Source organism: Oncorhynchus keta, chromosome 24 (assembly GCF_023373465.1).
Source record: "Oncorhynchus keta strain PuntledgeMale-10-30-2019 chromosome 24, Oket_V2, whole genome shotgun sequence".
Lineage (NCBI taxonomy): Eukaryota > Metazoa > Chordata > Actinopteri > Salmoniformes > Salmonidae > Oncorhynchus > Oncorhynchus keta.
The window spans coordinates 23,507,207-23,521,262 of NC_068444.1; the positions used below are offsets into that span (position 1 = coordinate 23,507,207).

General features: G+C 43.9%; 1 protein-coding gene and 1 long non-coding RNA gene across 12 annotated transcripts in view; both read right to left on the minus strand.

Moving 5' to 3' along the window:
• Positions 1-2,342: 2,342 nt before the first annotated feature.
• The window catches only part of cep170aa (centrosomal protein 170Aa), a 74,800-nt gene continuing 63,086 nt past the window's right edge, over positions 2,343-14,056 (minus strand). For 4 of the 11 annotated variants that reach the window (XM_052477993.1, XM_052477983.1, XM_052477984.1 and 1 more), the window contains 8 exons: positions 12,477-14,045; positions 12,129-12,173; positions 8,435-8,690; positions 6,055-6,265; positions 5,381-5,637; positions 5,183-5,276; positions 5,005-5,056; positions 2,343-4,825 (listed from right to left, as the gene is read on the minus strand). In XM_052477993.1, the coding sequence (XP_052333953.1) occupies positions 4,563-4,825; positions 5,005-5,056; positions 5,183-5,276; positions 5,381-5,637; positions 6,055-6,265; positions 8,435-8,690; positions 12,129-12,173; positions 12,477-14,045 (2,747 nt within the window). In that variant the 3' untranslated portion in view covers positions 2,343-4,562. The remainder of the gene's footprint in view (positions 4,826-5,004; positions 5,057-5,182; positions 5,277-5,380; positions 5,638-6,054; positions 6,266-8,434; positions 8,691-12,128; positions 12,174-12,476; positions 14,046-14,056) is intronic. The other 7 variants (XM_052477985.1, XM_052477988.1, XM_052477987.1 and 4 more) reach the window with 7 other exon arrangements.
• Positions 9,135-9,852, minus strand: LOC127911426 (uncharacterized). The gene is made up of 3 exons (XR_008078412.1): positions 9,751-9,852; positions 9,432-9,614; positions 9,135-9,246 (listed from the first exon to the last, which is right to left on the minus strand). It is a non-coding gene; the product is annotated as an uncharacterized LOC127911426 (long non-coding RNA).

Consider the following 14,056-nt stretch of genomic DNA (forward strand, 5'->3'; position numbering starts at 1 on the left):
GACCGATGAACAGTAGATTTAAAGACAGCGTTGTGTGATTAAACTTACTGTACCAAAATACTCATTGCATTTGAGATACTTGTTTGATATAGCTTACAGTGAAATACTGATATGCAAAGACACATTGGCAATGGGGTTGATGACTATTAGGCCTACAGGTCTTACCATCAAAGAAGCTGCGTAGTAATGGGCAATAAACCGAAGGGTCTTGCAGATCACTTTCCTCTCCTCGGAGTCAAAGTCCTACAGAGAAGATGTATTTATCCATCAATATGATCACTTTTCACAAAACATGAAATCAATAGAAATAGCCGACAATTGAACTAGATTCTTCAGGGTGAATATTGTTTTTCAATGCCTTTAAGCTGAGTGGTAGAAGTATAAAACACATCTCACCTGAAAAATATTAAACTTGCTGCCAAAAATCAGCAGTGGAACAGAGAAGGGGTTGATCAGCTCTCTGTCCTAATGACTGGGCCAATTGTGCATCGCCCTATGGGACTCACCAATCACATCCGGTTGAACTACAGCCTGGAATCGAATCAGGGTTTGAGGTGATGCCTCTAGCACTGAGATGCAGTGCCTTAGACCGCTGCGCCACTCGGGAGCCCCAAATCTGGTTTCTTCATCTGCAGGATTGACTAGGGGGTGCTGAGGAGTATTTCTGTCTGTAATAAAGCCCTTTGTGGGGAAAAACAAACTCTTATTGGCTGGGCCTGGCTCCCAGGTCCACCCATGGCTGCACACCTGCCCAGTCATGTGAAATCCATAGATTAGGGCCCAATGAATTAATTTCAATTAACTGATTTCCTTATTTGAGCTGTAACTCAGTATTTTCATTTTGGCCCACATTTAGCTAATTTTCTCATCTCTGAAGCATTTGATCTCAACACAATTTTCTGTTTCCATAACTATAATCTGTTATGAACAGAGTTGACTAGGTTTTGTAAACTTTTGCCAAAGTTTCAAAAAAATTGTGGTCTAAAGAGTGTAAGGCTGAACTGAGTTATTGTACACGCGCACTTCCCACAATGTATGGGATTAGAATGAAGTGGTCCACATTGAGATGCGTTGTTGCAAGTACAATTCGCAAATGTGTAATTACGTTTTTGCAAGCTTGAGTCATGGTGTGTGAAAGATTTAACAACGGTCGCAAACTTGTAATTTGATATTTGAATACATTAAATAAGATTTGCAAGTATAATTTATTTTCAGAATGAGAATTATTAAATCAATTTACGAGTATGAATATTCTGCTGTGAATCAAAAATACACTTGCAGATTTAGAATCTACGAGCTCTCAGAGTTCTGTCACTGTTGTCACGTTACCAAGAGATATTTAAATTAGTAAAATATTTTGTAAATTTGTAGATATTTGCAAGTGGAAATGTGATTGGTACTCTGGATCTTTTACTCCTGACCAATCACGCCCCTCTGCCGAAACTGCCTAACCATTGGCTGGATTGTTTCATCAATCAAATCTCAGGAAGTAGCTCCAAATATGAACAAGAGTGGATGAGGTAAATTAAACGAAAACTATCTACTTGAAAGTATTCGTCTCTTTTATCTGTGTACATCCATGTTTGTGTGTGAAAAGGCATGGCAGTAGTTTGTTTATCATGTCGAATATAATGGTACATTTCAGACGAACTTCAGACCAGTGTTAACAAGCTGTTCTCTGACATTCGTCCTCGTTTTACTATCAACTGGCTAGGGTAAAATGAATATACACTACCAGTCAAAAGTTTGGACACACCTACTCATTCCAGTTTTTCTTTATTTTACTATTTTCTACATTGTAGAAAAAGAGTGAAGACATCAAAACTATGAAATAACACATATGGAATTATCTAGTAACCAAAAAAGTGTTAAACACATCAAAATAAATGTTATATTTGAGATTATTCTAAGTAGCCACCTTAATGACGGTTCAAAATGCAGAAATACAAATTGTTGAAACTGTTTGCTCCCCTTTCTACCAGATGTGACATATAGGTCACATTGCATAACTATTGCTAGGTGTGTTTATTTATTTATTTGATAAATATGTTATTTGGGGTCCCCTTGGCCAGTCCTAGTCACTGCTTCATTTTCATTGAAGGAAAACTGGGTCCATGGAATAAAATGGTAATAATTCAATAAGTAAAAACAGTATCAACAATCTATGTTCAGCCCGTTTGTAGAAGTTGGTTTGGTGTTTGTAAAGGACCTTTAAAGGACAACCACACCTCAAGTATTCCAGACCGCTCTGCCTGTTTTAAAGTTTGAATGGCATTTCTATCTTAACTAATTGGATACCAACCTGTTTTGTTTCTCCAGCTAAAAGAAATGTAAATCGGGGATGGATCAACACTTTTTATTTTATTGAAAATAAGTAACATATGTAAAATAACAAAAAACATAAAACACATGAATTGCAACAACAAAATACATTGAATGAACAACAAAATAAATAAAGTTGTGGTTTATACAAAACATGAAACAGAAAAGTAAAACACTGATAAGATAACAAATGTGTAAACTTTAAAAATAACCCCCCAAAAAGTGTACTGAGCACTTAATTCTTACCATTGCTTTCTTTTTTTAAATGTCATATACTGACAAACATGACGGTTATGGTTAAGATAGTGTACTGAGAATAGCTACACAGAGGCAAGGCATCTACTTCTGATATCTGTTGTTGAATTTAGGTTTTTGGTTTTGTCCTTTTGTATCCAAAAACCACTCGTGGTGACACTTGAAGAGCCTTTGACACATTTCATATGTGCAAAATTATATAATTTCAGCCGACTACTTGATGATTACTCATAATTTAAAAAGAATGCCATTCTACAATTCAAACTGGGCACTTAGTGACATCAAAAGTCTGTATACAAAGCAGAAAAGATGGAGAGCATGTCTTCTGGTACCTAACTTCACTATTGCTTAAGTGTCTAAATATTGTTGCACTATCTTGAATTATTTTATACTACAACACATAACTTTACATGGAAAGGCTTGTACAATGGTCAGGCTAACCCTCCAAAAAGGAACTACAGAGAAGCAGCAAACTCAACGAGGAGGTCTAGGTCTATACACACATACCGTATGAGTACATAAAAACATCCTCCTTTATGGAAATGTAGAAGAGTGAGAAATTCAATGTCAGTAAAAGGCTTGCGAAAGAAATCAAATGACTTTATGATCATCATTCATACGTGAAGTAATGACAGTGGCCACAGCGAATGACGCTTTGACAGTAAAGCTCTTTGCAGTCATGTTGTCTGATACAATTTAAAAAAGTCCTTGTAAATAAAGACGGAAACAGACAGAGGCCCCTTTGAAAGAAGACCCACCAGCTTTCTCCAAACAAGGCCATTCAGGGTGGACATCTTGTAAACTATTATGGAGTCGAGAACAAGAGCATGCTACTGTATGAAGTGTTACAGTAAATAAGGCTGATTCAAAACAGCCCAAGCTGAAACAAATAGGGTCATAGTCAGATTTTCGTTTCCACTTCCAGTTTGCAAAGACACCACATATCAAGTAATACAAATCATATGAAATATGTCACTCAGGTCAAGGACCAGGCTTAGGCTACATACAAGCAGCACTGTACTGTAACATAGTTTAAAATTGTACTGTAATATAGTCTAAAACCGTTTCAAACAGTATCAAAATGGTTTTGTGTGAATTGCATATCACCATAACAATCTATTTGATTCGCTGGGTACATAATTGCTTGAAATTCAGTATTTTAGTCAAATGTGTGCAGAAAACAGATAGAAAACATATTACCAGCAAAACAGATAAATTGCCATTCAAAATACAATACGTAACATTTCTTGAGTTTGCTCCACAGTACACTTATTTCACTTCAGGAAACTTGGCTCACATAAAAAAAAAAATTCTGTACTGTTAGCTTTGGTAAGTTTGAATTACTATAGTAAAAGAAGAACATTTGTTTCCTGAAAGCAATTGTTTTCATACAATCGACAACTCCTACTAAATTAGTATGATTAATTACGATGACACAAGCAAGTTTTCCGAAAGAGAGCGATCTACTCAGTCGATCTTGTTCCTAAATGTCAATGCTACTTGTTGCGACACAAATACAAAGTGTTCACTGTTTAGCTGGTGCCAGTACGAAGGGTAAGAAGAAAGATGGGGAGGCACTCTAGAAGTTGTCTTTACCACAGGGTGTGTCTGTGGCCAGTTTGCATAGAGGAGGATGGTAACCAAACTCCAGAATGCAAATATGCCTGGCTAGAGTTCGACCACACACATTGCTGACTACCACTCCTCTGTGTGTATCGATTGATGCGAGCTGCTTGACTTAGTGGTGTTGTTCATGTCCATTGACATTAATAAATAATATGCCATTGAGCAGACACTTAGTCATGCGTGCATGACTGTACGTCTAAAGAGAAGGGAAGAAATCCTGCTTAAGGCCTGTCCTGTTGGGTTCTGACATACAGTAGACTATAGGGTGGTGGATCTTCATTCAAAAACATTCAGAAAGAGGGGAAATTGTTCTTTGAGGCGGGTGTTCTACATATGAAGCTGCACAGAGGGTGTGAATGTCACTTCTGGGGGATGGCACTCTCTTCTCCACTGGGGTGGATGCGGTTGAATTGCAGGCCTCCCAGGTCTCTGGCTGACCCAGACCCTGACCCCTCAGTGGGGGCTGAGGAGGCTGTGTTGCCCCTGGCTGAGGCTGTGGGGCCTGGGAGGGCCTCCTGGGGCCCCTGAGAACCAGGAGTGGGCTTGGGTGTAAGGGGGCTAGTCAGGCCAAGGCTGCTCAGGGCATCCAGGGTGCCGTCAGGATCCACCATTACATTTATCACTGAATGAGAAATACAGGAGATTCAAATGGGTGAGCTTGTGTTTGATTGGGATCATACAGTATATGATAAAGCAAGTGGAATGTATATAGTGAAACTAAATGTGTTCATAAGTCTGAATCTATTTGCAATACTACTGCCCACAGAGTCTTCTTAGTGGTGGTCTACCATGCTATCTTACCTTGTAGCTGCTTCTCCACTCTCTTCAGCTCCACGAGGATAGAGGAGATCTGCTGTTCCAGGAGAGAAAAGGGGAAGGCAGGGACACGAGAGAGGAATAAAAGGTTGCTTCGTTATGACAATTTATTTATAAAAAATAAATAAGGAAAAACTACATTTATAACCCGTTTCTTCCTTACCTTGTTAGAGGTTTTTAGAAGTGGTATGTCGCTCTCAGATCGGAGTTTGCTCTCAATCTCATCCCAATTCCTGTCCTTGTCTTTGAACAATATTCTGTAAAAATCATAGACCATAAAGTTGCTTTGCTTAATATCTCCTTGATCTCTTGTGAATGTCAGATATACAGATATAAACAACTTAAAGAGCTTGATTGTTACCGTATTTTTCCTGCTGTTTTGTCAACAGACTGCCTGATTTTAGCTGACAGCTGAGAGACAGATGTGAGCAGCAGACTGTCCACCACCGCCTCATCCCTGTTCCATGTGCGTCTGCGGAGGGCAGAGTGGGAGTCCAGGCTGTCTGGGGCGCGGGGACGGAGCTCCACAGGGCGTCCGTTTATCTCAGGGGCCTTGTTCTGCACCATGGGAGGGATCTTCCTGAAGTTGAGGCTCTCGTCAAACACACGGTCAACCAGCTGTGAGGGGAAGAGGAAGACCTTGTTAGTTATATGGGGCAGCTATATGATTGTTAACCATGAATGGAACATTTATACTGTATCTTCTCTGTATGAATGTATGTATGCTATGGCCATGCTACAGATTAACTAGGTTATCATAGTTATGAGTTACATAGTTATGAATTAGGTATTAAAGAAGTTGGCAGGGAAAGATCAAGGAAAGCTTGTTAAGAGAATGCAAATACACCTTTTAGTCATATCTGATCAGTATACAGCAGGTATACTCAAAATGGGATACAAGAAATGCCAGTTCACAGTTTACACCTTCGGCAGCAGATCAAAGACAAAGCGACGCTGAAGCAGAAGCCATTGAGCGTTAGTAGTTTAGAAAAGGAAGGAAGGAAGGTAGGAGAGAATAAAGTAAATGTCAAGCACCTTTTGCTTGCCCTCCTGCGTGCGGCCTACCTCTTCGCGGGTATCGATGGCGGAGCCGGGCGTCGTGGCGGCGGTGCTAACCGTGGTGCTGGGAGCCGTTCCAGAGGAGCTGACCGAGTCGATCTCTCCGGCCACGTCGTGGATCTCCCGGGCGAGGATGGCCAGGTCCTTGGCCAGGTCTTGACTGATCCTACGCACACAGGGAAATAACCTATGATACATCAGACGGGCTGTTGGAACTGGGCAGAGAGTGACACTTCAATAAATCAGTACACACAAACAGATGTCTCACAATGATATAAACCAAGACTACTCATTAGACATTGAGAAACATCTGCATGTCAGGCTTAACAAAAAGCAATTAGTTTAATGTATAATTAACTGACACAGCACAACTCATAGAACCATTCTACATACTGTCCACTAGATGGAGGTAGGACCATTTTCAATGTGAATTAACAATATTCACTTGTAAATGATCATATCCTTTTCAAGCATTTTATGCAAGGAACCTGAACTTCAAAAATGCTTCACTAAGAGCTGCTTACGATAACCTAATATTGTCCTCCATTACTTTAAATGTCCTTGTCTGATGCGTAAGAAAGTCCTTGTGCTTGCTCTATGAGGCTGGTTGAATCAATCCTTTTCTCACTGCTGTCTGTTCAGTTCAGTCTCCCTGTGACTACTAGGTCAAGTGGAAGATATGCAGGAAGAGGAGGGGTGCAGGGAAGAGGATAGAGACAGTGACTGATGATAAACCAACCTTTCCATGCAGGAGAACACAGGAGCTCTATGTCTAAGATGGTATGGTTCTATCTCATGACCACCATACTGTGTGAAAGTCCCTGCTGAGTCGGGAACCATTTATTACAGCTTCACAGAACAGAGTCCGTTAGAGTGGACTTACTAAAGATGACCGTTGTTTGATCAGAGAGAAAACACTAAGCCATTCATTGGGAAGCCCTATCTACAGATAGTATCTTATTTACCAATTGTGCCATGTCCATGAGGCATATAAACTGAACTGAACTTCCTTGTGGATTCAAATAACAAATATTTGTGATATGAATGAGTAGAAGTAGATAGATTCTTGTGTGTGTGTTTGTGTGTCCCCCAGCTAGCACATTTGGTTCCATGGAAGTTGTGGGAACTTGTGTTTTTTGTTTCCCATTAGTTCTGGGAATGAAGCCATACGTTTCCAGACCGGTAAAACGGAACGTTTTTTAAATGAACATTTTGCCTGTTCTGGGAGTGTACATTTTTAGGTTGCAGGGAGGTTCTGATAACTATTTACTATGGTTCCCTGAAAGTTTACGTTCTGAAAGTTTACGTTCTGAGAACCTAGGATAGGATAAGTAATCCTTCTCACCCCCCTTTTAAGATTTAGATGCACTATTGTAAAGTGACTGTTCCACTGGATGTCATAAGGTGAATGCACCAATTTGTAAGTCGCTCTGGATAAGAGCGTCTGCTAAATGACTTAAATGTAAATGTAACAGAAATGAAAAAGGTCATTAAATAATGTTCTGAAAACATGTTTCAATAATGCTTTTAATAATGCTGCTAGCTTAGTTTGGGTTAACTGTTTTGAACTCCATGTACAGATAGGGCACATGGAAATGAATTTGCTAAGGCATCAGTCATATTGATTTTTTATTGTGGCACTGTGTCGGTGAGATTCAAACCTATGATCTTCTATTATCTATCCATGGAATTAGTCCACTGCACCACCAGGATGGCGCTCACATGTCATGTTTTTTAAATTCATACAAAGCTGTTCATTTTAGTCTATTCAAACAGACCCCATTTTAAAGGAAACAATCACTCATTGAGATCAGGCGTGGCCAATTAGTGGGGGCAGCCAACTCACCTGAACACACTTAACAACATAGATGGGAATTTCAGTACTTCAGCATAACGTTTTCTACAGGTTTCCTTATGGTTCTATTTAAAGTCATGTTCTCAAATTATTCTGAGAATGTTAAGAAACACCTTTCTTCTGTGGGAATTTCAGTTCTTCAGCATAATGTTTTCTGCAAGTTTCTCAGAACACAAAAAACATTAGTAACGTTCAAAGAATGTTATTTAAAAATATGCATTCCGTTCTCAGCTTCAACAAAACTCTTTCTATCTTCTAAGAAACATATGGTTCTCAGAACATTATGTACTAGCTGGGTATCCTGTACCATTCCCAGAACGTTGTGGGAAGGTTGTATGCAAAATAACCATAGGACAGCCACGCTCTCACCAAGCTCTAAGAAACATATGGCTCCTAGAACATTATGCGCTAGCTGAGGTGTGTGTATATGTGTTTGTGTATGTACCCGTGCAGTCTTGTGTATGTATGTGTGAGTATGTGTAAGTCGGAGAAGATGAGTACCTGGCAATCTCCTCGCTGTGAGCAGTCCAGTCCTTGATGTACTCCTCCTGCTCTCTCATGCGGTGTTTGAGGACCATGCCTCCAGGGCCAACCTGACCAGAGTTAAGGCTGCTGGTGGAGCCCCCTAGTCTGGTACCCCTCAGGACCGAGTGGGGGCGCAGGGTGCGCCCCGGTTTGGGTGAGTTCCTGTTGGAGCCAAACTCCTCCTCTGAGGTGGATCCGTACTCTGGGGGCAGCCGTCTCCACCTGTTAGAGGCTAAGGTCAGGCAGAAAGATATAGTTATCAAGAGATCATTTCTGTTTTGTTTGAAGTTATTTCACTCACTCAGAAAGCACCAGATGCTCACAGTGTCTAAAGCATTCTATCTTAAAGTTAAAGCAAAGCAGATTTCTGTAACTCTGACCTCTAGACAAATCATAGACAAGATATTCTATAGGCTGATAGCCTGACATGAGGCTGGTGGAATGTAGGCTGATAGCCTGACATGAGGCTGGTGGAATGTAGGCTGATACCCTGACATGAGGCTGGTGGAATGTAGGCTGATAGCCTGACATGAGGCTGGTGGAATGTAGGCTGATACCCTGACATGAGGCTGGTGGAATGTAGGCTGATAGCCTGACATGAGGCTGGTGGAATGTAGGCTGATAGCCTGACATGAGGCTGGTGGAATGTAGGCTGATAGCCTGACATGAGGCTGGTGGAATGTAGGCTGATAGCCTGACATGAGGCTGGTGGAATGTAGGCTGATACCCTGACATAAGGCTGGTGGAATGTAGGCTGATACCCTGACATGAGGCTGGTGGAATGTAGGCTGATAGCCTGACATGAGGCCTGATAGCCTGACATGAGGCTGGTGGAATGTAGGCTGATAGCCTGACATGAGGCTGGTGGAATGTAGGCTGATAGCCTGACATGAGGCTGGTGGAATGTAGGCTGATAGCCTGACATGAGGCTGGTGGAATGTAGGCTGATACCCTGACATGAGGCTGGTGGAACATGATAGCCTGACATGAGGCTGGTGGAATGTAGGCTGATAGCCTGACATGAGGCTGGTGGAATGTAGGCTGATAGCCTGACATGAGGCTGGTGGAATGTAGGCTGATAGCCTGACATGAGGCTGGTGGAATGTAGGCTGATACCCTGACATAAGGCTGGTGGAATGTAGGCTGATAGCCTGACCTGAGGCTGGTGGAATGTAGGCTGATAGCCTGACATAAGGCTTGTGGAATGTAGGCTGATAGCCTGACATGAGGCTGGTGGAATGTAGGCTGATAGCCTGACATGAGGCTGGTGGAATGTAGGCTGATAGCCTGACATGAGGCAGGTGGAATGTAGGCTGATACCCTGAGATAAGGCTGGTGGAATGTAGGCTGATAGCCTGACATGAGGCTGGTGGAATGTAGGCTGATACCCTGAGATAAGGCTGGCGGAATGTAGGCTGATAGCCTGACATGAGGCTGATGGAAAGTGGTCTGATAGTGGAAATGTATATGGTTTTAACAGTGGCACATAATCAAGGTATACTACTTGCTCTCTCCCTCTAGCTAGACAATATTAACATATATTGTTATAGTAAGTTATAGTATTGTCGGAAGTGGCCACAGTGTCCCCCGACCCCCTTGACTCAGCCTCCAGTATATATGCTGTAATAGTCTATGTGCCAGGGGGCTAGGGTCAGTAATTCTCCTGTTTTATCTGGTGTCCTGTGTGAATTTAAGTATACTTCATCTAATTATCTCTTTGTTTCTTTCTCCCTCCCCTCCCAGAGGACCTGAGCCCTAGGACCATGCCTCAGGACTACCTGGCCTGATGACTCATTGCTGTCCCCAGTCCACCTGGTCGTGCTGCTGCTCTAGTTTCAACTGCTCTGCCTGCGGCTATGGAACCCTGACCTGTTCACCGGACATGCTACCTTGTCCCGGTCCAGCTGTTTTTGACTCTCCCTCTCACTCTCTCTACCACACCTGCTGTCTCGACCTCTGCATGCTTGGCTATGAGGTGCTGATCTGTTGCACCCTGTACAATCACTGTGATTATTATTTGACCCTGTTGGTCATCTATGAACGTTTGAACATCTTGAAGAACAATCCGGCCGTAATGGCCATGTACTCTTATAATCTCCACCTGCATAGCCAGAAGAGGACTGGCCATCCCTCAGAGCCTGGTTAGTCTCTAGGTTTCTTCCTAGGTTCCTGTCTTTCTAGGGGAGTTTTTCCTAGCCACCGTGGTTCTACATCTGCATTACTTGCTGTTCGGGGTTTAAGGCTGGATTTCTGTATAAGCACTTTGTGAAATCTGCTGATGTAAAAAGGGCTTTATAAATACATTTGATTGATTGTAATGTATCTTCCTAGGTAGGCCTGAATCCAGTGCTTGACTGTCTCAGTTTCCTGTTTCCAGTGACGACACTCTTTAAAAAAAAGTTGCTCTCTAGAACCTAAAAGTGTTATTCAGCTGTCCCCATAGGAGAACCCTTTGAAGGAGAACCCTTTGAAGAGCCATTTTTGGTTCCAGGTAGAACCATTTTGGGTTCCTTGTAGAAACTTTTCCACAGAGGGTTATATTGTACATGGAACCCAAAAGGGTTCTACCTGGAACCAAAAAGAGTTCTACCTGGAACCAAAAAGGTTTCTCCTAAGAGTGTAGTGCTCTGTTAGAAGGTGAGGTTACTGCCATACTCATGGTTGATTAGTTATTCATCTTAGGGAATTTGTTAAGCCATCCCACTGGGCAAAAACGGGTTGAATCAACGTTGTTTCCTCATCATTTCAACAACAAAAAATCGATGTGATAATGTTGAATCAACATGGAAAACTGATTAGATTTGCAAAAAGTCTTTTTTCCTCCAACTTTGAACCTAAATCCAATAACACAGTGATTTTTTGTTTGTTTGTTGATTTCACATTGAATTCACGTTAGCTGACAACTCAATCAAATGTCAAATTAAAGATAGACGTTGAACTGATGTCTGTACCCAGTGGGATCACAATGTTACATCTGCGCCTAATGGCCTACTGTAGCCTGTACATGGATGACCTAATGCTCTCTCTAGATTTAAAATATATCAATTGGATTCACTGCAATAACATTTTACTTAACTACATGACAAGTTCTAAAATGCTATGACAATGTCTTAAATTAATATTTCCACTAGGCGGAGTACAGCAACCTAATAACACAATCCAGCGCAGCCCACAACATTTGCTCGTCTTGCATCAGCAATGATGTTAGGTTGGCTCAGTAACACTTGATGTAATCATTTTGGCTCTGTAACTCTTAGCTTATTGGCAATTAAGACTGAATAAAAGATTGGTCAGCGGGTTTGGGCAAATAACAATTCACTTCTATCCAATTTGAAACTTGTGTCCATAGTAATTTAGGGTACCTCTACATCTAACAGACATAAACAGTTCCAATAAGATATAAGGTTGGAGTAGAGCATTAGGGTTATCATTGTAGTGGCAGGTTGAAGAGAGGGACACATCACACACACACTTAACACACCACACTAAACACACCACACTAAACACACCACACTAAACACACCACACACACACACACACACACACACACACACACACACACACACACACACACACACACACACACACACACACACACACACACACACACACACACACACACACACACACACACACACACACACACACAGAGCTCTCTCTGGTACAGTACCCATGAGCTCCTCCTCTGAAGGCTCAGGCTCAGGCTGAGGGCTCTCTGAACAGGACAGACAGCCAGACAATGAGAGTGATTTACACTGATCACAACACACACATGGACAAGGACAAACAATGACCAAGAAAGGACAAGAAGCTGCAATGATGTAATAGTGGAAAAATCCTAAACATTACTTTACACCAGAATGGGGGGGAGACAAAGGGCTGGGAAAAAAACACACTTAGCATTTGACTTGCTCCTTTACCCCTTAACTGTTTTTTACATTAAATAATAGAATACTGAATGTTTCAAGCTGTACTTTATATCAGAGGGAATGTATCGGAGATGAGAGCAGGATCTCACCTGAGGGAGTGCTGTGGATGGAGGGGCTGATTCTGGACTTGGCCTCGGTCAGCTTGGACACACTGTTGGCCCTCATGCGAGGAGCCATTTTGTTGTCGGTGGGGGTGGAGGAGCGGAGTCCCAGACGCAGGGCGGTCTCTGCAGACAGGCGAGGGGAGGAGGTGCTGCTCCGGCCCACAGTACACTCTGAGTCACTACGGGCCGAGATGGAGCCCAGCCGCGTCCTCCTGGGCTGGGCCAGCATGTCCAGCCGCGAGGGGCCTTTACGACCAGACGGAGGCTTGGATGTGGAACTGGTGGTGGACACCTCGGAGGCCACAGACATCCTGTCTGCATCAGGCAGGTCCGTGTCGGACGTGTCCCCCAGCCGGGCCCGGCGGAGCAGGGACGTTCTGGTAGGCCGTGGCTGGGGCAGAGAGGCCTGTTTCCCCAGAGAGGAAGCTGTGGCGGCCTGGAGGGTCTTACTGGACTTACTGGAGCTGGTCTTGCTGCTGGATTTGGCCTCCAGTTTTGAATGTAGCAGGTCATCCGTAGAGGTGAAGTGGCTGCGGCCGTACGAGCGACTATACAAACTCTCCTGGTCAGAGGAGAGGATGTCGGAGATGGGGAAAGACGAGGTCTGATCGTCATCCGTGAGGTCCTGGGATGGTTGGCGTGCCCGCGAGGAGGCAGGCTGGACGGAGCGGCGGCCCTCTGGCCGGCTGGGATCAGTTCTGGTCTTGGTTTTTCTCTCCAGGCGCTCGCGGGCGTTGGTGCTGGCAGCGGTTTTGGAGGTTGAGCTCAGGTTGCTCTTCTCCTTGTGCAGGCTGCTTAGGGAGCGGCGTTTCTGGTGGGCTGCTTTTTTCTCTCCCTCCCCTGCCACCTGGCTATAGGTGCTGGCCGTGTCCACGTCTGACTCGGGGGAGATGGAACCTGCCCGGTTGGCTCTGTCCAGCTTGTTCTCGTCCCTCAGCTTGGCCTCCAGGAAGGCCATGACAGCCTCTGTGTCCTTCAGCAGGGTGGCTGTGTCCATGCTGCCCACAGAGTCGCTGCGCTCGCGGCCCAGGACACCAGCACCACATTTTATCCGGGGGATCAGCTCAATTGGCACCACACCACTGGGCTTCTCGATGGTGAAACTGCCCTGGCGAACCAAAGGTTTGCCCCCTGACTTCTCCCCCCCGTCCACTCCTTCTTTGATGTGGTGCTGAATCCTGTCCTCTGCCCGCCTCCTTCTCTCCTCGGACCTCTTCTCACTGCTGCTCATAGGTCTAAGAGGGGGCTTGGAGGAGGCCTGTAGCGGGGCCTTGGTCTGTTTCTGTTTGCTCTTCATCATATCCCCCTCCTCTATGGAGGTAAAGCACGCCCCGTCTCCTTTATGCTCCACCTGGCTCTTCTCCTGGGGCTCCGTGTCCTGTTTCTCTCCGATCTCTGAGCGATGCAGGCCTAGGCCGGACAAGCTCTTCCCTGGCTTAGCCCGGTGGTCGTCGATAGGGAGCTGGGGGAGGGTCCTGCGTTTGCGCTCTGTGAGACTGGAGGTGGCAGAGCTGGCGCTTCGGATGGACACGCCCGACTCAAAGGCATCCGCTTCTGGCAGAAAT